The sequence below is a fragment of the Scyliorhinus torazame genome, chromosome 1 (genome assembly GCF_047496885.1).
Source record: "Scyliorhinus torazame isolate Kashiwa2021f chromosome 1, sScyTor2.1, whole genome shotgun sequence".
NCBI classification, from domain to species: domain Eukaryota; kingdom Metazoa; phylum Chordata; class Chondrichthyes; order Carcharhiniformes; family Scyliorhinidae; genus Scyliorhinus; species Scyliorhinus torazame.
In genome coordinates, this window is record NC_092707.1 from 145,521,803 (window position 1) to 145,548,419 (window position 26,617).

The 26,617-nt window shown below is 46.8% G+C and overlaps 1 protein-coding gene across 1 annotated transcript in view; it reads left to right on the forward strand.

Annotated features, from left to right (window-relative positions):
- ak2 (adenylate kinase 2) overlaps positions 1-26,617 on the forward strand; it is a 50,020-nt gene that overhangs the window by 5,861 nt on the left and 17,542 nt on the right. Inside the window, 6 exon segments of the mRNA XM_072500960.1 lie at positions 1,392-1,424; positions 1,426-1,494; positions 1,497-1,520; positions 7,566-7,676; positions 10,734-10,828; positions 24,202-24,274. Coding sequence (XP_072357061.1) covers positions 1,392-1,424; positions 1,426-1,494; positions 1,497-1,520; positions 7,566-7,676; positions 10,734-10,828; positions 24,202-24,274 — 405 coding nt within the window.

Sequence of the window (26,617 nt, forward strand, 5' to 3'; positions counted from 1 at the left end):
GGGGAGGGGGGACACGGCGGAGAGGGGAGGGACGGCGAGAGAGGGGGAGGGGGGGCACGGCGAGGAGAGGGGGAGGGGGGGCACGGGGAGGGGGGGCACGCGAGAGAGGGGGAGGGGGGCACGGCGAGAGAGGGGGAGGGGGGCACGGCGAGAGAGGGGGGGAGGGGGGGCACGGCGAGAGAAGGGGAGGGGGGGCACGGCGAGAGAGGGTGAGGGGGGGCACGGCGAGAGAGGGGGAGGGGGGGCACGGCGAGGAGAGGGGCCGAGGGGGGGGGCACGGCGAGAGAGGGGGAGGGGGGGCACGGCGAGAGAGGGGGAGGGGGGGCACGGCGAGAGAGGGGGAGGGGGGGCACGGCGGAGAGGGGAGGGGGAGGGGAGACAAGGGGAGGGGGGGACGGGGGGAAGGGGAGGGGGGGCACGGCGAGAGAGGGGAGGGAGGGGGCACGGCGAGAGAGAGGGGAGGGGGGGCACGGCGAGAGAGGGGGAGGGGGGCACGGCGAGGAGAGGGGAGGGGGGCACGGCGAGAGAGAGGGGGAGGGGGGGGCACGGCGAGAGAGAGGGGAGGGGGGGCACGGCGAGAGAGAGGGGGAGGGGGGCACGGCGAGAGAGGGGGAGGGGGGCACGGGGAGGGGGGGCACGGCGAGAGAGGGGGAGGGGGGGCACGGCGAGAGAGAGGCACGCGAGAAGGGGAGGGGGGCACGGCGAGAGAGGGGGAGGGGGGGCACGGCGAGAGAGGGGAGGGGGGGGGGCACGGCGAGAGAGGGGGAGGGGGGGGGCACGGCGAGAGAGGGGAGGGGGGGCACGTGCGAGAGAGGGGAGGGGGGCACGGCGAGAGAGGGGGAGGGGGGGCACGGCGAGAGAGGGGGGGGGCACGGCGAGAGAGGGGGAGGGGGGGGCACGGCGAAGAGAGAGGGGAGGGGGGGCACGGCGAGAGACGAGTGGAGGAGGGGGGCACGGCGAGAGAGAGGGGGAGGGGGCACGGCGAGAGAGAGGGGGAGGGGAGACACGGCGAGAGAGAGGGGAGGGGGGGGGGCACGGCGAGAGAGGGGGGAGGGGGGGGCACGGCGAGAGAGAGGGGAGGGGGGGCACGGCGAGAGGAGAGGAGGGGGGCACGGCGAGAGAGAGGGGGAGGGGGCGGGAGAGGAGGGGGGGGGGACACGACGGAGCGAGAGAGGGGAGGGGAGGGGGGCACGGCCGGGAGAGGCGACGCGGCGGAGAGGGGGGGAGTCGTGACGGCGGGTGACTGGAGAAGGGTGTTTTTAACCTTTTCTCAAGTAAATTTGTGGTTTGGAGTGAAACTTGTTGGGCTCACTTTTTTAATGTTTCCAATAATACTGATGTACGTCCTAATTATATAAAGATACCTTTATTGCTTTCCATTCTTGTTTCAGGCTCAGAGGCTTGCAGGTTACTACAATGTCTGTCAACTTAGCAACGGGTGACATGCTGCGAGCCATGGTCGCAACAGGATCAGAATTGGGTCAGAAGTTAAAGAAAAAACAATGGATGCTGGCAAATTAGTAAGTTGTGTATAATATATTGACACTTGTTATCACTACTGTAATGTGCGCCTTTATTGTGTGTATTGTAAGACATTCGTTTGTTGTCAACTATGCTTGAACTCAAAATATAATGCAAACATTGTTAGATAAATGCTTTCTTGGGATCAAGAATGGAAAAGATGTTGCTCAGTGTAAAAACTGATTAATAAAAGCCCGCAAGATCCTGTGTTTTATTTTCTTTGGATGAATTAGCTGATCCCCCGATGGACAATAGAGAATAAGAGAAGCATCTCGGGGCAAAGGAAGGAAAATAAATGTTGCTACAATATATAATGGCTAGTACTAGAAAGTGCTTGGTCATTTGATGAGGACTAGATTCGGCTCACGTGATGCCCTGTGCACTAAAACTGTGTTTATTGTGTTTATGCAGAGGGAATGGTTCCTTGAAGGGTGACCATCACTTGAGATATTAGACCACAGTTTGAATTTTCTGTTCATGCCCATTTCAAGAAAACAAATCTTGTAGCATATAACATCTTTGGGCTCATCGCGACTATGCTAGAGCATGCAAAACTGATCCCATGTTTACTTTTTCTTTAGTATTATATCTTTCACGGCTTCAAATACCTAGCAATTTTCACTCGAGAATTAATTACATCCTGTAGCAAAACATTCCGTGCACCCAAAAATCAACTTCTCCGAGCCTCACTTGGTGATCTTGTTGTATTAATGACCCTTTGACACCTACTTTACGGGACAATATAATCTTTCTCAATTCACATTACCAAAATATCTAGGGCGAGATTCTCTCGTCTCCCTGCGGTGGGTTTCTTGGTGGCGGGAGGCAGCCTGCCATTGGCCGCTGCGGGATTTTCTGGTCCCACTGCTGTCAGTCGGATATCTCATTGAATTTACCACCCGTTGAAGGGAAACATGCAGCAGCGGTGCATGGTCGGCAGGACCAGAAGATTCCGCCGGCGCTAACAGCCAGAAGATCTCTTCCCCCTAATGTTTAAAGAACCGGTTAAATCTCTTCTTCGTCTCCTCTGCTCCAGTGAAAGTAGTCCCATATATTGCCAATCTTCCTTGCTATTTGCTGTTTTGGATTATCCTGGTGGGTCTATAACTTTAATGTATTTTCTAAAATGGGATATTCAAGCTGCTCAAAGCACTTCATCTGTGGTGATTTTGTGACTCAAACTCCATCATCCCTCTGTTCATCCAGAACCTTTCACTATCTTAATACATTTATTTTTAGTTTTTCATGGGATGTGGGTGTCACTAAGGGCAGCATCTGTTGCACATCCTTAATTGCCCTTGAACTGAGTGCCTTGCTAGACCATTTCAGAGGACAGATCGGGTATGGATGACAAATGGATTTTTATTTTTACAAAATATTTTTGTTCTCCTTTTTCACATTTTCTCACAAATCTGCACCCACCAACAATAAGCAGTAATGAATATAATGTCAATCCCCATATCAACAATAACAATCCCATCCTCCCACCAACCCCAAACAACTGCCCGCATGTTAACACAAACAAATAAGAAAAAGAAATCACCCATAGTCACCATTAACACATGCAGTTCCCAACCCCCCCCCCCCCCCCAATTAATGTGCGATGTTATCCAATTCTTGAAAGTGCATAATGAATAATGCCCATGAATTGTAGAACCCCTCCATCCTTCCCCTCAGTTCAAACTTAACCTTCTTAAGAGTCAAGAATTCCAACAGGTCCCCACGCCAGGGCACAGGGTGGAGAGGTTGCTCTCCATCCCAACAGGATCCGCCTTTGGGCGATCAACGAGACAAAGGCATCTGCCTCCGCACCTGTTTCCAACCCCGGCTGGCCCGACACCCCAAATATGGCCTCCCGATGGCCCGGGTCCAGTTTCATGTGCACGACTTTAGAGATTGTGCTGAAAACCGCCTTCCAGTAATCTTTCAGCTTTGGACAGGACCAAAATGTATGAATCTGATTTGCGTGCCACCCTCCGCTTCTACCCCCTCAAAGGGCTGGTTCATTCTCGTCCTTGTGAGGTGTGCTCTATATACCACCTTCAGCTGCATCAGCCCCAACCTTGCACACGAGGTGGAGGCGTTCACTCTCCGGTGCACCTCACACCAGAACCCCCCCCCCTCCATACGCTCTCCCAACACTTCCTCCCACTTTGCATTGATCCCTTGCAGTGGTGCCTTCTCCTCTTCCAAAATAGCCACGTAAATCGCCGACACTGCCCCATTCTCCAGTCCCCCTGTCGTCAGCACCTCCTCTAGCAATGTGGAGGCCGGCTCTGTATCTCCTTCCTGGCAAAAATCTCGAACCTGCACGTATCTAAACATTTCCCCCTGCGGCAAATGGGTTTTTATGACAATCGACCTTCAAGGGACCGTTACTGAGACTAGTTTTAATCTTTATTGTCACAAGTAGAATCATAGAATTTACAGTGCAGAAGGAGGCCATTCGGCCCATCGAGTCTGCACCGGCTCTTGGAAAGAGCACCCTACCCAAGCCCACACCCCCACCCTATCCCCATAACCCAGTAACCCCACCCAACGCTAAGGGCAATTTTGGACACTAAGGGCAATTTAGCATGGCCAATCCACCTAACCTGCACATCTTTGGACATTGGGAAGAAACCGGAGGAAACCCACGCACACACTGGGAGAACATGCAGACTCGGACTCCGCACAGACGGTGACCCAAGCCGGGAATTGAACCTGGGACCCTGGAGCTGTGAAGCAATTGTGTTAACCACTATGCGACCGTGCTGCCCTAAAAAAATTAATTAAAAAATGTTTGCATTTGAAAGCAGCACGGTGGGCAGCACTGTTGCTTCACAGCTCCAGGGTCCCAGGTTCGATTCCCGGCTAGGGTCACTGTCTGTGCGGAGTCTGCACTCGCCCAGTGTCTGCGAGGGTTTCCTCCCAGGAGTCCTGAAAGACGTGCTGTTAGGTAATTTGGACATTCTGAATTCTCCCCGTGTGTTCCTGAAGTAGGCTTACATTAACCCTGCAATGAAATTACTGTGAAAAATTCCTAGTCGCCACATTCCAGCTCCTGTTCAGGAACACATGGGGAGAATTCAGAATGTCCAAATTACCTAATAGCACGTCTTTCGGGACTCCTGGGAGGAAACCCTCGCAGACACTGGGCGAGTGCAGACAGTGGCCCTAGCCGGGAATTGAACCTGGGACCCTGGAGCTGTGAAGCAACAGAGCTACCCACCTTGCTGCTTTCAATTCCAAAAATTTTTTAATTAATTATTTTTCCAATTATGTGGCAATTTTAGTGTGGCCAATCCACCTATCCTGCACCTTTGGGTTGTGGGGGTGAGACCCATGCACACACTGGGAGAATGTGCAAACTCTACACGGACAGTCTAGGGCCGGATTTGAACCTGGGTCCTCAGTGGCGTGAGGCAGCAGTGCTAACCACTGTGCCACCCTAATTACAAACTGCTTTTAATAGATTGAATTTATTAATTATTTGAATTCAAATTCCACTCGCTGCTGTGGTGTTATTCAAACCCATGTCCCCAGGGTGTTAGCCTGGGTCACTGGATTACTAGTCTAGTAACATGACCACTATGCCACTGTCCCCAAATATAAACAGTACTGTAATAACTAGTTGCTCACAATGTTTTATTTTGCTCTTACCGATTAATACCTCCTACCTGTCTGTCCATTCCACTTCCCAAAGCATTTTACAATTCTCCTGATTGTTTGTCAAGCATCTACTTTTCTGTGATCAGCAAATATTGACATTTTTAGATTTATTGATTGTTTTTTGTCTTCTGCACTGTATCTTCATGAGGCAAGTTCATGGCATAGTGGATAGTGTCCCTGCCTCCGAACCAGAAGGTCAAGATTTGAGTACCATTCTAGGAAAGCCACAGATGATGCATTGATAATATTGCCAACCAGGTTGATTATCAAACTGCAAATCCTTCCAATAAACCAACGGCAGGCTGTATGTGTTCAAGAGACTCCTGGTCAGTCATGCTTGATATAAAGTGGCACCCATTCAGGTTCAGGCTGGTGACCTGTTCTAGATGCAAGGCAAGCTACAGAAACTGATGTAAGAGTATGCTTCATCTGACTGCATCACTAGATATAGGTAGCCTTCTAAATCTTGAGTACCTGTTGTCCTGTCATGCCTGTTCCCCTTTTTATGCAATTTTGCATAGGATAGGACCAGTAAGAAAGCTGTATTAATGATGCAAAGCTTGCGATTATGAAAAAATCTTTCTGTTCAATTATCACTAAACTTTATGGTCCTGTATGCCATTTTCAGTAATTGAACCATACAACTAAACTTGAGTAAAAAGCAAATTACTGCGGATGCTGGAATCTGAAACCAAAAGAGCAAATACTGGAAAATCTCAGCAGGTCTGGCAGCATCTGTACGGAGAGGAGAGAACTAACGTTTCGAGTCCAGATGACCCTTTGTCAAGGCTAAAAGACATAGAAAGTGGGAGATATTTATACTGTGTGGTGACGGAATGAAAGATGAATCATAGCCACAGAAACCAAGGGAAAAGAGTGCTAATGGCAGTCCCCAGAGAGAATAAAAGGCGTGAAAGGCCAAACGGCAGAGAAACTAAAACCTGGAATGAGTGTTTTGGGCCTGGATGTTTTTTAATATAAATTTAGAGTACCCAATTATTTTTTTTCCAATTAAGGGGCAATTTAGTGTGGCCAATCCACCTAACCTACACATCTTTGGGCTATGGGGTGAAACCCACACAGGCATGGTGAGATTGTGCAAACTCCATACGGTCAGTGACCCAGGGCTGGGATTCGAACCCGGGTCCTCAGTGCCGCAGTGGGCCTGGGATGTTAAGCATGGAAGAGAGAAAGGGGCCGCCGGTGTTACACCTTCTCGTTGCTTGCCATTTTAACCCAAGACCATGCCCACATGTTTGTCCTTGGCCTGCTGCAATGTTCCAGTGAAGCTCAACGCAAACTGGAGGAACAGCATCTCATCTTCCGGTCTCAACATCGAATTCAACAACTTCAGATGAATAGCTCGATCTCACCTCGACTCCTTTGTTTTCATTCCATTTCATTTTAACTGTCTTTTACATTTTATTTATTTATTGTCTTTATTATATATATATATATATATTTCCCCCCTCTCCTTACCTTTTCTCCCCTTTGCTTCCTCCCCACCCCCCTACATCTGTCACAGTTTACCCTCTGATTTTAGTTTCTGTGCCGTTTGGCCTTTCACACCTTTTGTTCTCTCTGGGGACTGTCATTAGCACTCTTTTGCCTTGGTTTCTGTGGATGTTAGCACTCTTTTGCCTTGGTTTCTGTAGCTATGACTCATCTTTCATTCCGTCACCCCACAGTATAAATATCTCCCACTTTCTATGTCTTTCAAAGGGTCACCTGGACTTGAAACGTTAGCTCTCTTCTCCCAACAGATGCTGCCAGACCCGCAGAGATTTTCCAGCATTTTCTCTTTTGGTTTTAAACTTGAGTTAATTTCTGGAAGGTATATTTTTCAAAAAAATGTATTTATGTCTCCCTTCTATTTATGTCTTTCTCCACCCTTCTAGATAGGGGAGATATCATGTTTGCACTTTATACGTTTATTCCCTGATGTTTGAAATTGGGGACTTGTGGGAATCGTGTGCAACTTAAAAAAAAAGTTAACAGACATTCTGGATTGGATTTTGTTTATTGTCACGTGTACCAAGGTATAGTGAAAGGTATTTTGCTGCGAGCAGCTCAACAGATTATTAAGTACATGAAAAGAAAAAGAAATAAAAGAAAATACATAATAGGGCAACACAATGTAACTACATAACACCGGCATCGGGTGAAGCATACAGGGGTGTAGTCTTAATGAGGTCAGTCCATAAGAGGGTCGTTTAGGAGTCTGGTAAAGCAGGGAAGACGCTGTTTTAAGTCTGTTTGTGCATGTTCTCAGACTATTGTATCTCCTGCCCAAGCTTTAACAGCTCGTAGAATGTTTGAGGTTGGAGGGGCTCTGGAGTTAATTTTGTGCATGTTTTCCTCTTTGTAATAAATATTTTTGGTTATTTATCTAGGTCAGCGATGAGATGGTGGTTGAATTGATTGATAAAAACTTGGACACCCCAGCCTGCAAAAATGGATTTCTATTAGATGGATTTCCTCGCACTGTGAATCAGGCACAGATTGTAAGTTATACTTTATTAAAACTGTATGGCAGACTGGAACATGGTCTAAGAGCACTGATACCCAGCTATTATTAAATTTTACCTGACTCTTTAATGAGTAATATGGAGGGGATTAATTTGTAGCCATGACTTTAGTTTCCAAAATAGAAGTATTAGAAAGGACAATGATTTTATTATAAAGGGAATAATTGAGAGAGTTTAATGAAAGCGAAGGCAATTACTTTAAAAATGGTTTTTCTTTGGAATAAGATGAATTGGGTTGGTCCGTGTTGACTCTCTGGATTTTCAGGTGCCTTTACAAAAACTTGAAGCTTAATTGAACACTTTTGGGGAGAATTATATTTTCTGCAGTTTTAACATATAGTTGCTTCTGCTTAATAAAAGTAAAATATTGCTGATGCTGGAAATCTGAAATAAAAACCGAAAATGCTGGAAAAACTCGGCTGTGGGAACAGAAATTGGGTTAACGCTTCAATGACTCTGAAGATCTCTTAAGAAAGATATTAGGAAACCTGAAGTAGATAACCAAAAAGCAAGCCTACGTTTAATTTTGATATTTTACCCTGGCGCCCAACATAATGTGATCTTCTGGTGATAAAATTGTAGATAGCATGTTTGTGAAAAGTATTCAAAATTTGGAAATCTTTATCTTCTAAATTTCATCCGTCAATTTGTGCGAAGTGTACTAAGTGCAGGTTATATCAAATGCAGTGAAAAAAAGTGAAAATTATAAGGAATTGAAATCATTTTCAGATGGTAAGATCAATAAAATGAGGTGAGACATGTGAATTTTCGTTTCCCTTCAGTCCGGATGAAATGATCAATCGAACACCAAGTTACTTCAACAAACGTACGTTTTATTCACGGCTGGGACTTGAGCACTATACATCAAAGAGTCTACAGTTGCAAGTCGAAATTAATACAGCAGACAGTTATTTATATATAATTAAATGACAATGTTTCCTTCCTAAGGTCAGCCCCCTTAGAGGAGGCCTGAGAATTACAGCATTCTGTGGCTCTCAGCTAAAATATAGTTATCTGTAGAATTAGAAACTATTCCCAAGGCCGTGTTTTGTTACTGCAAACTGTCTAGCGCAAAAGCATAAGCGATAACAAAATGCCTTGAAATTCCTTTAGACTAAAAACTCTGACATTTCATTTTCCCATCAAGCTCTATTCTAGCTTCAGACTAAAAACTCTTCTTCAAAATGAGCGAGATCAGTGCCTGCGACATGGTCGGGGGGAGGGTTCCCCTCTCCTTTGCCTCGTTAAAGGTTCTGAGCAGGAGTGGGCTCAGTAGTTCCGAGAACTTCTTATAAAATTCTACAGGGAAGCCATCCGGTCCCGGGGCCTTGCCCGACTGCATACCTGCCAGCCCCTTAACTACCTCCTCCAGCTCAATCGGGGCCCCCAGTCCCTCCACCCGCTCCTCATCCACCCTTGGGAACCTCAGTCGATCCATCAATTGCTTCATCCCTTCCCCTCCCCTCGGGGGTTCTGACTTGTATAGCTTCCCACAGAACTCCTTGAAGACTTTATTGATCCTCTCTGGGCTCAACATGGTGTTACCTTCCTTATCCCGCACTCCCCAGATCTCCCTGGCCGCCTCCCTCCTTCGCAGTTGGTGCACCAGCATCCTACTTGCCTTCTCCCCATACTCGTAGACTGTCCCTTTCACTTTCCTCAACTGTGCCTACGCCTTCCCCGTGGTCAGCAGATCGAACTCTGCCTGTAATCTCCGGCGCTCCTTTAGCAGCCCCCCCTCGGGGGCGTCCGCGTACTTCCTGTCCACCCTAAGTATCTCTCTCACCAGCCTCTCCCTCTCTACTCTGAGGGACCTAATAGAGATTAACTCCTCCCTGATGACCGCCTTCATAGCCTCCCAAACCACCTCCGCTGTTACCTCCACTGTGTCATTCGTTGTCACAAAATCCTGAATTCTCCTCCTTATCCGCCCACACACTTCTTCATCCGCCAGCAGCCCCACATCCAGTCTCCAGAGAGGACGCTGCCCCGCTCCGCCCCCCAGTCGCAGGTCCACCCAATACGGGGCATAGTCCGAGACCGCAATGGCTGAATACTCGACCCCTTCCACCCACGGGATTAATGCCCTGCTCAGCTTAAAAAAGTCAATCCGCGAGTAGACTTTATGGACGTGGGAGGAAAAGGAGAACTCCTTCGCCCTTGGCCCCCCCCCCCCCATGATCAAGTTACCTGACTCCAGGTCCGGGATCTTACCCAGCATGCGCTTCATGAACTCCGCATCATCCCAGTTCGGGGCATACATGTTCACCAACACCACCTGGGCCCCCTGCAATTTGCCACTCACCATTATGTACCTACCCCCCTTGTCCGCCACGATGCTCTCTGCTTCAAACGCCACTTGTTTACTCACCAAAATTGCCACCCCTCTGGTCTTTGAGTCCAGCCCCGAGTGGAACACCTGGCCCACCCATCCCCTCCTTAGCCTCGTCTGGTCAGCGAGCTTTAAGTGCGTCTCCTGCAGCATAGCCACGCCCGCCTTCAACCCCTTTAGATGCGAGAACACGCGGGACCTCTTGACCGGCCCGTTCAGGCCCCTCACATGCCATGTGATCCACCTGGACCCCCCGCCGACTAGCCATCTCCCTTCAGCCAGCCACGTGCCCGTGCCCCCCGCTCCAGCTCACCCGCCGGAGGCCCCCCAGCCCGACTCTCCATCTATCCCCAACAACTGGCGCCCCTTCAGTCAGCAAAACAGCACCCCCCCCCCCCCCCTCAACCAAGCACCTGCTCAGCACTGATTTCCCCCCCCCCCCCCCCCATTGCACTCCCGTAAGTCAGCTGACCCCGGCCGCTCCTGCCTCTATCTCCAAACTTACTATTGTCGCCTTTTTTGGGCCCCCCAAAGGATGGGCATTAGTTAAAAGGTATAAGCAGTATTTCTCCATTGTCGAGTGTTTGAAACCCCTTTTTTGGAACATGTTTTCTTTTAAACTGGAGTTTTTTTAAGGAGCACATGACCATGCCATATCTGTAACGTTCTTGGCTTCTCAGTCAATTTTGTTCTTGTTACAGTTTGATAAGCAATTGGAAAAGCGATCTGAGAAACTAGACTCTGTTCTAGAGCTTAAGATTGAAGATAACTTACTGATAACCAGGATTTGTGGCAGGTAACAAATGTTTTTTTAGTTCATCAATAGGTTTGTTACACAATCTATTCTAGTTGAATGTACTGCATGCGTATTTAGCTCTTATTTTTGAGCAGAAACTGGCTAATATATATAAAAGCAGTGTTTTAAAAACAGTGCATAAATAATTCTGTTGTAGCAAATAGGTGAGTGGATGCTACTCTATTACAGCTACTGTTTAGATATCGGCTGTGTTTATTTGTGCCACAACACTAGGGAGAGCATTTCCGGCACGTGCAGTGTCGGCCTCTTGTCAGCTGTTGCATTAAAACAAAGACTAGTTAAAGAGGTATTTTTGCCACCTGGAATCTTTATCATTTGCGTGAATGTAAGAAACACTTTGACTCCATATCATACTAAGCATTATGTTTATCCATTAAATTGTTGTGCAGTTTTTGAAAAAGGTTTATTAAAATGTTTTCATAATAAACAAATCATACAAAACAATTAACCAAAGTTACACAATCAAAGAATTGAGACTAACCAGCAAAAGCACATATTAACTTAACCCCAAAAAGCTAAACTATACCCTCTTAACAGCAGGCGATGACTTTTTCCGTAAAAAAGGAAATGAATTGGTGCTGTCTTGGGTAGAATCGTTTTACCTCTAATGGTGTACTTAACCTTCTCCAGATGTAAGAAAGAAGAAGGTCACCCAACCAAGCCAAGGCACTGGGCGGAATAGAAGATCTCCACCCAAGCAGAACTCTTCTCCCGGCTATTAACGAGGCGAAGGCGAGATCATCCGCCTTCATCCCTGTTAGAAGCACTGGCGGGTCTGATACCCCAAAAATGGCCCCCAGGGGACATGGATCCAAATCAGGATTTGAGTATTTCTGACCTGGTGTTGAAGTAAGAGACTCCAAAGCTTACCAACTTGAGACAAGACCAGAACATAAAGTGTGGTTAGCTGGCCCCTGAGAGAACATTCACACTTGTCCTCCACCCCAGAGAAAAATCCACACATCCTCGATTTAGTCAGATGCACCACCTTGAATTGGATCAGACTTGGCTGAGCACATGAAGATGTGGGGTGGACCCTGTGAAGGGCCTCACTCCATACCTCATCATCCAGAATGGGACCCACCTCACCCTCTCATTTCACCCTCGCCTCACTCAACAGAACTGACTCCATTGAGGGGATATGGCATATACGCTCAAAATAGTCCCCCCATCAGACCCGGCCAAAGACAAAATTCTCCTTAATAGGGAAGAGGGTGGTGCTGAGGGAAAAGCCTTGCATGAGAAATCGCGAATCTGGAAGTATGTGAAAAGATTGGAACCAGGACACCCCCCCCCCCCCCCCCCCCCCCCCCCCCAAACAAAACCCTTCCCCTCCCATGGTTTAAATATAGAATCCAAACCCGCTAGCCGAGAAAGGTGCATGTTGCAGATGGGGGCTAACGAAGACATGGAACAGTGTTTAAAATGCTGCAAGAACTGCGCTCAAATTCTCAGGTGGACACTACCAAGGATTCAGGGAAAATCGTATCGGAGAGAAAGGCAATGATCCGGTTGTTATTGCACCAAGGTTAGAAGCCGAGCAGGAGCTTGCCTTCATTTGTCACTATATGGAACCAGGATCACTGAACCACAACGATATCTTCTGAATATTGGCTACCCAATCGTAAAACAGTAAATTGGGTAGAGCCAAGCCCCCCTTACTGCCTATCTCTTTGTAGCAAAGCCCTACAGATCCTTGGAGTCTACCACCCAAATATAGGAGTTTCAAGGCTTTGACAAAAAAGGACTTGGAGAAAGATAAGGAGACATTGAAAAATAAATAAAAATCACGGGAGTACGTTCATTTTAATCGTCTGAACCTTGCCCACCAAGGACGGGAAGGTTATCCCACCTCTAAGTTGGACTTAACACCCGGACCCCCAGATAATGAAAGCTAGTCTTGGCAAGGTGAAAAGAGTCGGGCTCTCCTCCCCAGAGTGGTTGACTGGGAAGCATTTGCCCTTGTCCAAGTTCAACTTGTACCCAGAGAAGGAGCCAAAATTCCTAAGCAGCTTCATTATTTTGTCCATGGAGTGTACTGGTCCGTAATATTAGATGTAGGTCATCCGTGTAAAGAAAAAGCCGATGCTTCACCCCTCCTGATTTATCCCCTCTATTTAGCAGAGGACCTTAGCACAACAAGTGGTTCTATTACCAAGGAAAACAGGAGCGAAAACAGTGGACACCCCTGTCTCGTGTCCTTATTCAATGGGAAGTAGTCAGAGATCAGCGCATTCGTACGAACACTAGCACTGAGGGCCCTCTACGTTTTATCCTGGTGCCCGCTTTCACCAAACGGCCGACCGTCAGGACCCATGCCGGCCAACCTTCGACAAATGCCACGTTTTCTTATCTTTTAATGCAAAATGGGAGCCAACCTGGTCCTCAGGACCTCAATTGAATCAGCTGCAAAGGAGGAGAGGACAATGCACACCAGGTGCAGAATTCAGACAGTTCGTTTGTGCTGTCTTCATCTTTGCGAAAACAAAAAATCTAACCTTGCACATGTAGGTCCTCAAGAAGGACAAAACCATTCCTCAAGAAATCATCTTTATACTGCTCTGAGGTATGTTCTTTGTAGGCTGTTACAGTAGCACAGTGTGTAGTACTGTTGCTTCACAGCTCTAGGGTCGATTCCCGGCTTGGATCACTGTCTGTGCAGAGTCTGCACGTTCTCCCCATGTCTGCATGGGTTTCCTCCGGGTGCTCCGGTTTCCTCCCACAAGTCCCAAAAGACGTGCTGTTAGGTGAATTGGACATTCTAAATTCTCCCACTGTGTACCCGAACAGGCGCCAGAATGTGGCGACGAGGGGCTTTTACAGTAACTTCATTGCAGTGTTAATGTAAGCCTATTTGTGACAAATATTATTGTTAACCAGATGCCCTGGAGCTGTGTGCAGAGCGAACGCTAGCACTGCTCTGTCCTGCCCTGTCCTGAGCATCTCTGTTGAGCAGTTTCCGTTGTAAGGTCCTGTCCAATAGGTAAACTGCCTCTGGAGCCTGTGGCCCTCTCTTACTTTTGAGAAAATCATTCACCTCAACCGTTCGCTTGCCTTGCTTGCCAAACAAATGACTTGGTGCCAAAAGCACATACCTGGAGGGTGCGTGATCTGCTCTCTGCTGCTGCTGCTTTCTGGAAAATTTCATACAACCTAATTTGTTTTAATTTGAAAGGTGGGAACGGCTGCCATTCTTTTTTTTTTTTTTGTTTTCATTTAAGTATTTTATTTTTGATTCGTAGGCACCAGAGATCACAACATAACCAAGAGTAAAGAGCATTATTTCAGCTGGTATCGCAATCTAGCTTTAAAAATCCACAGCATGCAATTTTATTGTAATCCACGTTTAAAATGGTAAATTTCTTCAAGATAGCAATTTTGAAACCTGCATTCTCTAAACATTATGCTCTCCTGCGCAAATACCAAAGTGAGCTTATCCACTTTTCGGGGTTCATGTCATTTTACATTAAAGTTCAGTTTGTATCACACAAGGGAGTCCTTCTCAGTAGAGACAGGGACTCATTTTCAAAATGTGTCCTCGGATACTAAAATACAATGTAAAAAACCGTGGACACAACTCCTGAGACTAGCCAAGTTGACTGTCATTTCTGAGGCTGGCACTCAGTGCTTTACCAAATGCAGCCCCTCAAAAAGTAAAACCTGGTGCCCAGTAACCCCCAAAACTAAACCACAAACCAGGGGCTGGGCACGGGGGTGCTCAGCCACCAGGGTCTGTATCAGCAGAAGAACTCTCGGGCTGACAGTCAATTTTCCTTTAAGTTGATGAACGGCTGCCACCTCCAAATGAACCCCTTAAGGCGAACTTAATCTTCTCTGGCCTAAGAAATCCTGCCATGTCACTGACACAAACCCCCGACTTTGGAGGCTCCGAGTCCCTCCATCCCGGCACTCCAAATATTGCCATCTCTGGACTCTGAGTCACCCTCCCTTCCAAGACCTCTAACATGACATCTGCTATCCCTGCCAAAATCCCCTCCGCCTCGGACATGCCCAAAACATTTGTACATGGTTTGCAGGATTTCCCCCACACTGCCCATACCTGTCCTCCATCTCCTCAAAAAACCTATTCATCTGGGCCACAGTCGGTGTGGTTCGTACAGGCCAATCTCCCTGCTAAATGTGGATGCAAAATTGGCAAAGATCTTGGCCACACGTATAGAGGAGTGTGTTCCGGGGGTAATAGGGGAGGGCCAGACGGGATTTGTCAAGGGACGGCACCTGACGTCTAACATTAGGCGGCTTCTAAATGTAATAATGATGCCTGTGGTTGTCACAGATCGGTGACCACATTGACGCCCCCTTCTGTCTCATTTGCCCATCTCATTGCTGCCTCCATTGCCCCACACTCTCCGGGCTGCCACTACCACTGGGCTTGTGGAGTACCGAGCCGGTGACAAAGGCAAAGGTGCTGCTAACAAAGCCTTCAGACTCGTGCCCTTGCAAGATGCCGCCTCCACTCGCTCCCACACCGACCCCCTCCCCCACTACATATTTCCTAACCATTGATGTATTGGCCGCCCAGTAGTAATTAATAAAGTTCGGAAGGGCCAAACTCATCTCCCCGCACCCTGGCTCAAGCAGGACCTTCTTCACCCTCTGGGCTTTCCCGGCCCACATAAAACCCGAGATCGCCGCATTAATCTTCCTAATTAATGCCTTGGGGATGACGATTGAAAGACACTGAAACACAAATTTTCAGTGTGTAAGCCTTCTCCCGCGGATGGATATGGCTGGCACGAGGGGACATAACTTTAAACTGAGGGGTAATAGATATAGGACAGAGGTCAGAGGTAGGTTCTTTACGCAAAGAGTAGTGAGGCCGTGGAATGCCCTACCTGCTACAGTAGTGAACTCGGCAACATTGAGGGCATTTAAAAGTTTATTGGATAAACATATGGATGATAATGGCATAGTGTAGGTTAGATGGCTTTTGTTTCGGTGCAACATCGTGGGCCGAAGGGCCTGTACTGCGCTGTATTGTTCTATGTTCTATGAACGGCAATCTCGGGAGGGCTGTCATTTTCACAATCTGTACCCTCCCCGCCAATGACAGCGGGAGCACGTCCCACCTATGGAAGTCTCCTTTCATTTGCTCAATCAACCGGCCCAAATTTAGTTTATGAAGCTGACCCCAATCCCTTGCCACTTGAAACCCCAGGTATCTAAAACTCCCTCCCACCACTTTGAACGGCATCTCCCTCAATCTCCTCACCTGCCCCCTTGCCTGGATTGCAAAGACCTCACTCTTGCCCATATTCAGTGTGTAACCTGAGAACCGACCAAATTCCTCCATTATCCCCAGAATTCCTGCAATTCTCCCCCCCCCCCCCCCCCCCCCCCCCCCCAAAAACGGGTCTGTTATATAAAAGCGCAAATCATCCGCATAGAGCCAGACCTTGTGTTCCAACCCCCCTCTCACTATCCCCCGCCAAATGTTCGATGCTCTCAGCGCCATTGCCAACGGCTCTATGGCCGGGGCAAACAGCAGTGGGGAGAGTGGACACCCCTGTCTCGTCCTCCGACACAGACTCAAATATTCTAATGGAACCCGGTTTGTCCTTGCATTTGCCACTGGTGCCTGATATAGCAACCGGACCCAATCCACAAATCCCTGCCCGAACCCAAAACTTCCCAGGACATCCCACAAATACTTCCACTCCACCCGATCAAAGGTCTTTTCTGCATCCATGACCACCACCACCTCGACCTTGCGCCCCACCACAGGCATCATTATTACGTTTAGAAGCTGCCTAATGTTAGACATCAGGTGCCGTCCCTTGACAAATCCCGTCTGGTCCTCCCCATTACCCCCGGAACACAATCCTCTATACGTGTGGCCAAGATCTTTGCCAATTTCGCAGGGAGATTGGCCTGTACGAACCACAGCTCTCCGGATCCTTATCCCACTCCAAAATAAGGGAAATCAATGCCTGCGATAATGTTGGGGGGAACACTCCCAGCTCCTTCGACTCATTAAAAGCCTATGCCAGGAGCAGCCCTAACAGCCCGGAAAACCTTTTATAGAACTCGACCGGGTAACCAACGGGTCCTGGGGCTTTACCCGATTGCATCGCCCCCAGTCCGTCGAGGACCTCCCCAAGCCCAATTGGGGCACCCAAATTCTCCACCAACTCCTCATGTATCTTCGGAAACTTCAACCCCCCCCCCCCCCGCCCCAAATCGTTTTGTACCCTCCGCCCCGGCTGGGGTTCCGATTTACACAATTTAGTGTAAAACTTTCGAAACGCATCATTCACCCCAGCTCGATCCAGAATCACCTGCCCCCCCGTATCCCTCACTTTCCCACTCTCTCTCGCCGCCTCCTGTTTCCTCAGCTGATGCGCCAGCATCCTGCTGGCATTTTCCCTGTATTCATACACTGCCCTCTTTACCCTCCTGAGCTGTTCCTCCGCCTTACCTGTGGACCCCAAATGCCAGCTGCATTCCTGACATTCCTTCAAAAGCCCGTCATCCAGAGACTCTGCATACCTCCTGTCCACCTGTAAAATTCTGCTTACCAGCTGTCCAGCTCCGCCTGTTCAGCCTTCTCCTTATGGGCCCGAATTGAGATGTGGTCTCTTTCCCCCCCCCCCCGCCTTTAGTGCCTCCCAAACCACCCTGGACGAAACCTCACCCGTGTCATTGGTCTTTATATATCCCCGAATGGTCTCCCTCACACGCCTCCTCCACTGCTAACAGCCTCACATCATTGCGGGTGCTGGGCCTTTCCCTTGCTAGCTAGCAAGTCTAATCTGTGCGGGGCGTGGTCTGTCACCACTATTTCTGAATATTCAGCATCTACCACCTCAGCCAGCAGCGTTTTGTCCATCACAAAGAAATCTATCCGAGAATACACCTTATGCACATGGGAATAGAATGAAAACTCCTTACTCCTCGGCCTCCCAAATCTCCATGGATCAACCCCCCCGTGCTCCATAAACCCCCGAAGCTCCTTTGCCATAGCTGATTACCTTCCCAGACCTCGAATTTGACCGGTCCAGCCTTGGATCAAGGACTGTATTGAAATCTCCCCCCACAATCAGTCGATGTGATTCTAAGTCCAGGATTTCCCCAGTACCTGCTTAACAAACTCAAAAGTCATCCCACTTCAGGGCATATATATTTACCCCCCCCCCCCCCCCCCCCCCCCAACGTCCCGCTAACCATAACATATCTACCCCGGGTCTGCTTCTATATTCCCCACCTCGAATGCCACCTGCTTATTAAACAAGATCACCACCTCCCTCGTTTTAAAATCTAATCCCGAATGGAACACCTGCCTAACCCATCCCTTCCTTAACTGGTACCCCACCATCGCCCTTGGCGGCTCACTCCCCTGGGTGTTGCGCATTAGCAGCTTCTCCAGCATCTTCCCAACATATACACCCATACCCGATCCTTCGATTCCCTCCGGCAGACCCACGATCAGGATGTTCTGCTTCCGAGAACAGTTCTCCAGGTCCTCCACCTTCTCCAGCAGTCTCTTCTGCTGGTTACGCATCAGCTCCCGATTGTTCCATGACCCTCCTGACACCTGCCCATGACCCACCCGTGGGTTGGTCCATGACTTTAAAAAACTTTGCTGTATTGTAATCGAATCCAGGAGATAAACTGGTGTCTAGACCATCCAAGAATCTCAAAGTTTATTCCCGCTCCACTCTTTCAAATACCTTTTCAGCATCTAGGGAAACAATCGCCTCTGGTTCGGGCACCAAAGAGGGGAAAAGTCGATGTTTAGGAGGAGACATTTAATTGACGTCAATTGCCGACCCCCTAATGAAGCCTGTCTGGTCTGATCCTCTGAGATTACATCTGGGAGGCAAGGCTCTAGCCACAGTGCCAGCACCGTGGCAAGTAACTTAACATCTGCAATCAGGAGTGAAGTAGGTCAAGTAGATCTATTTTTGAGTACAAAGGAAATAGAGGCCTGTGTGAGGGCAGAAGGCAACGAACCCCGAGATATGTAATCCTTAAACATATCCCGAATTAAAGGTACCAACTGCTCTGCAAACTTCTTAAAATTCAATGGGGAAGCCATTGAGACCAGAGGCTTTGGCAATCTGCATCAACCCAATGCATTTCACAATTACCTCCGGGCCAAATGGGAATTCCAACTCCTCGCTCCTCTTCCCTCCAGAACTGGGATAGATAAATTGTCCGAAAAGTCAATCATGACCAATCCCTCAGCCGGAGGCTCCGATCTTTAGAGACCCTGATAGAATGATTCCAAAGCCGCATTGACCCAATGAGGGATGGAAAGGGATGGAAACCAGACTATCACTCTAGATACATACCTGTACAATCTCCTGGGGAGTTGCCTATCGCTTCAGCTGGTGAGGTAAGAGGTGACTGACCACCTCCCTGTATTCATAAAACATACCCCTCGCGCCGCAGCTGGTCCACCGCTCTGTTGACAATAGCTCAAATTGTGTCTGCAGTCTTTTCATTTTTTTTTTTAGATTTAAAGTACCCAATTATTTTTTTTCCCAATTAAGGGGCAATGTAGTGTGGCCAATCTACCTAACCTGCCTTTGGGTTGTGGGGGTATGACCCACGCAGACACGGACAGAATGCGCAAGCTCCACACGGACAGTGACCTGGGGGCGGGATCAATCCCACATCCCCAGTGCCATGATGCAGTAGTGCTAACCGCTGTGCCACCCCATCCTTTTCCGACTTCCGACAACTCCAGGGTTGGGACAAGTGAGTATTGGTGGTTCACCACCAGAATGGAATCCACCAACCTCTGCTGCTCTGTCCTCGCTGCCTTCACCATGTGCACTTTGTAGGAGGTAACCGCCCCCCTTGAGGACCACCTTAAGGGTTTTCCATGGCACAGAAGGTGAGATTGATTCACTTTTATAAAATTTTGCGTATTCCCCAATGGCAATGGAGATGCGTCCACAAAATTTCTTGTCTGCTAATAATGCCATGTTCAATCTCCATGGGGGATGCCGGGAGGGACCGGACTCTTGTGCCAAATGAACAAAGTGCAGGGCATAGTCTGAAACTGCTACCGCTGAGTAACTAGCCGGCACAGTGGTTAGCAGTGCTGCCTCACAGCTCCAAGGTCCCAGGTTCAATTCCGGTCTCGGCTGACTGTCTGTGTGGTGTTTGCATTTTCTCCCCGAGTCTGTGTGGGTTTCCTCTGGATGCTCCAGCTTCCTCCCACAGTCCAAAGATGTGCAGCTTAAGTGCATTGGCCATGCTAAATTGCCCCTTAGTTTCCAAAAGGTGATGAGAGGTTATGGGGATAGGCTGGAGGCGTGGGCTTAAGTAGGGTGTTCTTTCCAAGGAGCGGTGCAGACCTGATGGGCCGAATCTTTATCCCCTGTGTGCAAAAGTGCCAAGGATCTACCCCTGCCCATCTGTTCCATGAAAAACAACAAAGCTCTGGCCACCCTTGATAGAGTCTGAGATTTGGGCTTGGACTGATCCAGACTAGGGTTCAGAACACAATTTAAGTCCCCACCCAAAATAAGATGATGCAAATCCAAATCTGGGAGGGGGGCCTGCAAATTATTAAAATTCATATCGTTCTGGTTTGGAGCGTAATATTAACCAGAATCACCAGAGAGCCACTTGTCTGCCATTGGGGTCAACCTAGATCTTAGTGACAGGAAATTGAACCTTTTTATGAATTAATATTGCCGCACCATGGGCCCTACCACCGAAGCCGGAATGAAAGACTTGTTCCATCCACCCCTTCCGCAGCCTTGTCTGGCCTCTGACCCGCAAATGAGTCTCTTGCAGAAATAAATACCGCGTCAAAATTTAAACTCTTAAGGTGAGCAAATACTCTTGACCTTTTCACTGGGCCATTGAACCCCTGTCATTCCAGGTGACCCAACAAATTGGGAATCTCCTCTTGCTTTCTGCGAGCAAGCACACAATAACGCCTGCACGCGCAATCGCTCGGCGCACGCGGTCATTCTCTGGCGCCTAAACAAAGAAAAATCTGCAGTCCCTGTCAGCAAATTACCCCCGTACCCTCGCCCTCAGATACTACCCCATCCAAATACGCATATGCAAGACTACCACACAACTAAAATCTACTATTAACAAACCTAAACAAACGGGAACTCCAAGTTAATTATCTAAAAAAAAAAACATGAGCTGCAGTCAACCCTTCATCACCGTTCCCGTTTGCTACCTCTTCGGTTTGCATGACGGCTCCCAACTAGAGTGAAGAAAAATGGTTACACACATAACAAAATATTAAAACCTCTTAAACCATTGCGCACCAACAGGAGCTGTATATTTTTATAACAATCAGAACAGAACCCCACATAAAACTAAAACCCAAACTGTAAAAATTCAATGCTGGAATAATAACAATAGAAATCAGGAGGTGTATCTCAAATGCAGAAGAGAGGCTAAGGCTGGAATAAGGAAGATTAAGAGGAAGCATGAGGAAAGGATTGCAGGCTGTGCTAAAACAAATAGCAAAATGTTTTTCAAGCATATTGATGGTAAAAGATACTGAAGGATAGATGATCACTAGATGGTGACACTAACAGGAGTAAAAAAGGAGTTTCCCACTCTTTAGTGTGTGTGGAGAACAGCTAGAGTGAAGACGTGATCAGAGTGCAGTGTATTATCATAACTTAGTTTAATCTTAACTTACTTATTTGTTTTACTAGTCTAGTATTAAAGTGAAAGAACTCACCAGATCATTATATATTACTCAATAAATAATTTGTCATCATCTGGAAGAATTCTCATCTCATCAGAATTCAATACAACTCGGCAAGACAAAAAGAGTAATATTTATATTACAATACAGTAATATAACAGTCACCAGGCCTGGATGGGATGCATCCTAGATTGCTGAGAGAGTTAAGGGAGGATATTGCAGAGCCGTTGACAGAAATTTTCCAGGCCTCTCTGAAAACAGGATTAATCCCGGGGGACTGGAGGGTTGCAAATGTGGCATCGTTGTTTAAGAAAGGGGCAAAGGATAACCCAGGAAACTACAGACCTGTCAGCTTGACGTCAATTGTGGGAAAACTGATAGAGGCCATAATACGGGATGAGTTAAATATATACTTGGAGAAAAATAAGTTAATACAAGACCGTCAACAAGGCTTTGTCATGGGCAGGTCATGTCTGACAAATTTAATTGAATTCTTTGACGAGGTGACACAGGCAGTGGATGAAGGTGATGCCGTGGATGTTGTACATTTGGATTTTCAGAAAGCATTTGATACAGTGCCAAATGGCAGGTTGGTTAGCAAATTAAAAATGTTTGGGATTGATGGGTCCTTGGCAGTATGGTTTAGAAGTTAGCTAAGAGATAGGAAACAGAAGGTAGGTATATACGGGCATTTCTCAGGCTGGAGATTAGTTGAAAGTGGTGTTCCCCAGGGCTCCGTATTGGGACCCCTGCTTTTTCTGATTGATATAAATGATTTAGAAGTGGATGTTGAGGGCAAAATCTCTAAATTTGCAGATGATACTAAGCTAGGGAGAATAGTGAATTGTGAGGATGACCCTGAATGACTTCAGAGGTACATTGACAAGTTGGCCAAATGGGCAGAGACCTGGCAGATGAACTTCAATGCAGCAAAATGTGAGGTAATGCATTTTGGTAGAATAAACATCGGGAGACAATATAGGCTCAATGGTACAGAAGCAGGACCTCTGGGTTCAAGTATATAATTCTCTGAAGGTGGCCAGGCAAGTTCAAACAGTTATTAAGAAAGCTTAATAGCATCCTTGGGTTTATAAATAAAGGCATAGAGTATTAAAGCAAGGAAGTGATGCTACACCTCTACAAATCATTGGTCAGACCACATTTGGAGCAGTGTGTTCGTTCTGGGCACCTTATTTAAGGAAGGATGTTAAAGCCCTGGAGAGAGTGCGGAGGAGATTTACTAGAATGATACCAGGATTGAGGAATTTTAGATGCAAGGAAAGATTGGCAAAATTGGGCTTGTTCTCCTTGGAGCAGAGAAGATCAAGAGGATGACCTTTATTGAGGTGTTCAAAATTCTGAACAATTTTGCCAGGATAAAGAAGGATATTCTGTTTCCACTTGTTATGTCAGTGACTAGGGGGTCACAATTTCAAGATGGTCAGCAAGAGGGCTAGGAGTGAGGTGAGGAGAAACCTCTTTACTCGGAGAGTTGTTGGGTTTTGGAATGCGCTGCCTGGGAGAGTGGTGGAGGTGGATTCCATAGGAAGTTTCAAAAGAGAGCTGAATATATTTTTGAAAGTGATTAATTTAGAGGGCTGTGGAGATCAGGCTGGGGAATGGGACTAGCTAGGTTGCTCTTTTGGGAGCTGGTGCAGACACGGTGGCCTGAATTGTCCTCCTTCTGTCTTGTAAATAACAAACAAAAAATAACAAACAATTCAACATGATCGTCCCTAACAACCCAAAAATTAAATCACACTGCGCATAACCCTGTTTCCTTACAAAGGAGTCGGTCTCTCATCGAATCACTACAGTACAGTAGGAGGCCATTTGGCCAATCGAGTCTGCACCGACCCTCTGATAAAGCACCCTACCTAGGTCCTAGCCTCGTCCTATCCCCGTAACTCAGCAACCCCATCTACCCTTTTTGGACATTAAGGGCTAATTTAGCATGGTCAATCCACCTAACCGTCACATCTTTGCACTGAGAGACTAAACCGGAGCACCCAGGGGCAATCTATGCAGTCACAGGGAGAAAGTGCAAACTCCACACAGTCACCCAGGGTGGAAGTGAGCCCAGGTCCTTGGTGCTGTGAGGCAGCAGTGCTAACCACTGTGCCACCATGCCACCCTATGCATCAAATAAATGGTCCTTTCCCTGAAGTCACTCTTAGCCCCGCCGGGTTCACCCACACCGAATCCGACTCACTATTGTACAGGATGCATATTGTTTGCATGCAGTCTTCCTCTTTGCCAGCTCAGCTCCCACGTCTTGGTAAAACCTGATGGCGTGGCCTTTCCCATTTGAAACCATGATGCACACTTGCCCATCTCTGAACCCGCTCTTTCTCTTTGAGGCTATGAAACTTCACTACCGCAAGCAGTGGATCCTCAGAATGAGGCCACTGCTGAGTGTGTGGCGGGCTCGGTCCAACTCAGGAGGGGACTTGAATTCACCCTCCCCACCATTTTGCCTTATTTAGTGTAAAATCCCTGTTTAACTACAGAACTTGATAGTGTTGATACTGTAGGCTTACTTAATGTTTCCTGACAGTTAAATGCACTGATGTGGAACATTTATTCTCCAGTGAAAATGATTGTGTTTTTTTAATGGTAGTACCAAATACTAACTGCATTGAGTACTGCATTGAATTTTGAGGTAAGTACTGTTGCAACCTTTTTTTTTTAACAGATTGATTCACCAGGCCAGTGGACGCAGTTACCATGAACTGTACAACCCACCCAAAACACCAATGGAAGATGATGTATGTATTAGGAATTATCGTAAGTTTTACATGATCTTTGGTTAATCAACAAGAATAATTCCAAATTAGCTGTCCAAAACTGTGCAGGTTAGGTGGCTTCTACATGCTAAGTTGCCCGTTCGTGTCCAAAAGGTTGGGAGGGGTTGCTGGGTTATGGGGATAGGATGGAGGCTTAAATAGGGTGTTGTTTCCAAGGGCTTGTGCAGACCTGATGGGCCGAATGGCCTCCTTCTGCACTGTGAATTCTATGGTTCTATGGTAAGTATTTAACTACTTGTATTTAACTACTTTGTATTTAACTACTATGGTAAGTATTTAAGTATTCCTCAAAACTCAAACTTTACGTTTGTATCTTACTGGTGTAAAAACAAGAGTATGGCATTTCTTCCAAAGGGCAGTTTTTATCATTCTACAGACTCAACATGTCTTAAAAAAACAAACAGATCTTCAAATAAAGAAATAATAATTCCTTTAACATTTGTGGGTGTAGCTACCTCAGTTGGCTTCTGACTCACCTACAATTAACATATAAATTCCTGCTGTTTCAGGTGTTTTATGGTACTTGGGTACTGGTGTATATATTTATCAAATTTAAATTGTCTTTATGCATTTGTGTATTTCTCATGATGTACCACTTAAATAACTCCAATTCCCCCTCATTGAGAACCTCCATGGGTGTTCAAGTGGGTAGATTGGCACTCCCCACTCCATACTTTTTTTAAAAATCAAGGATGCCTTAATACACACAATCTGAACTGATTAAAAATCCTCTACGAGCGATACCACATCCACAATGTATGGCTATCATTACACCTTTACCTGAGAGATTAGAAGGAACTCCCTGCACCTCTTTTTTCTTTTCTTCTTTCCCTTGGCAATGAACACTAGACTAAATCTAAATATCTCACATCAGTAACTTCAGTGTGAAATATTGCAAATATGAATGCTGATGATTATAACCCCCTTTGTTCCCAAACATCTTCCAGAGCAACTCGTGTAGGGTTCTGGTGATTGAAATATTATGATGCTTTGGGTACAATATTGAAAATTAACTATTATACCCTGCTATTTTTGTACCAAGGGTGATGCAAGTTAAAAGCCTGTGAGCAGATTCCATCTGCTGTACTGACATTTGGCTACTAAACTTGACTTTTAGTTTATAGCCCAATTCTCATGGTCTGATCGGAATATTTGATTTCTTCTATTAAAACTTGAAGAATATGAGGACTTTTAACAGTTCTGGTAATGTGAGTTTCTTTTCAACCCTGAGCGACATTGCAATAGCAGAGATGGTCACACTTCAGTTTGTAATGAGCAAGTGTTTGCTTATGGGAATAGTTTGTGAATTAGCTGGTAAAAGCTAAAATGAAGATGGGCATCCTCTAATTAACCCAGTACTGGGTGCAGAAATTGGAACCTAGCTGCAATTGACGACATGAAGAAATCTCAAGAAACGCACATGGTCTTTCTAGAAATGCTCTGCTGTAACAGTTTGCAGAAAGATTTGTTTCTTATTGAAAAGATTATTGGATTTAGTAGTCCCTTTCCCATTTTGATTGCAATGAGGAAGTTCCAGAAATGCATGAATTCAGATCTAGGCAAAAAAGATAGGGATCAAGGATCAATTTATGTCTTCCTAACAGTTATCAAACCAATGTTTTAGACAAACGTTGAGGCCACAATACCCATAACTATTCAATCCTTGCTGCACCAAGCCCACACCACCTCATTAGAAGATGAAAGGTGGCTGGGAAAAGGAAGTGTGTCATGTGAGAGTACCTTTAAGAAATGGGTGTTTATGAATGGGTGTGTATATAAATATCTGTAGTGAGAATACCTTAAAGAAATGGGTGTTTACTACTGCAGTGATGTCAGAGAGTGGGTGGAGATGGGCTGTCTGTCAGCTTTTTACTTTTGTTTTAGGCTGTTTGCTGCAGGGTGTGTTTTAGTTTCATTTTCAGTGTTGGAGATGAAGCCAGACAGAGCAGGTGTACTGTTGATCTCTCTGCCATGAAAAGACTATCTCTTGATCATTTGGTGAATTCAGAATTATAAATGTTCTCAGTAGTGAATGTAAACCTAATGTGCTTCTGGTAAAAGGTGTTTTAAGTCTTATGGATGTTAAAAGAAAAGCTTAAAGGATTACTTAGTGTTGTATTCTTTGGGGGTTGTATTTGAATTAATGGTTGCTAAGATGTTCACTATGTTTTAAAAGGGTGAACTTGAGTTCATAGAATAAACATTGTTTTGCTTTTTAAAAAAAAAAAAAAACTTTTCCATTTCTGCTGTACCACACCTGTAGAGTGGGCTGTGTGCTCCCCATACCACAATCTATTAAAAGTT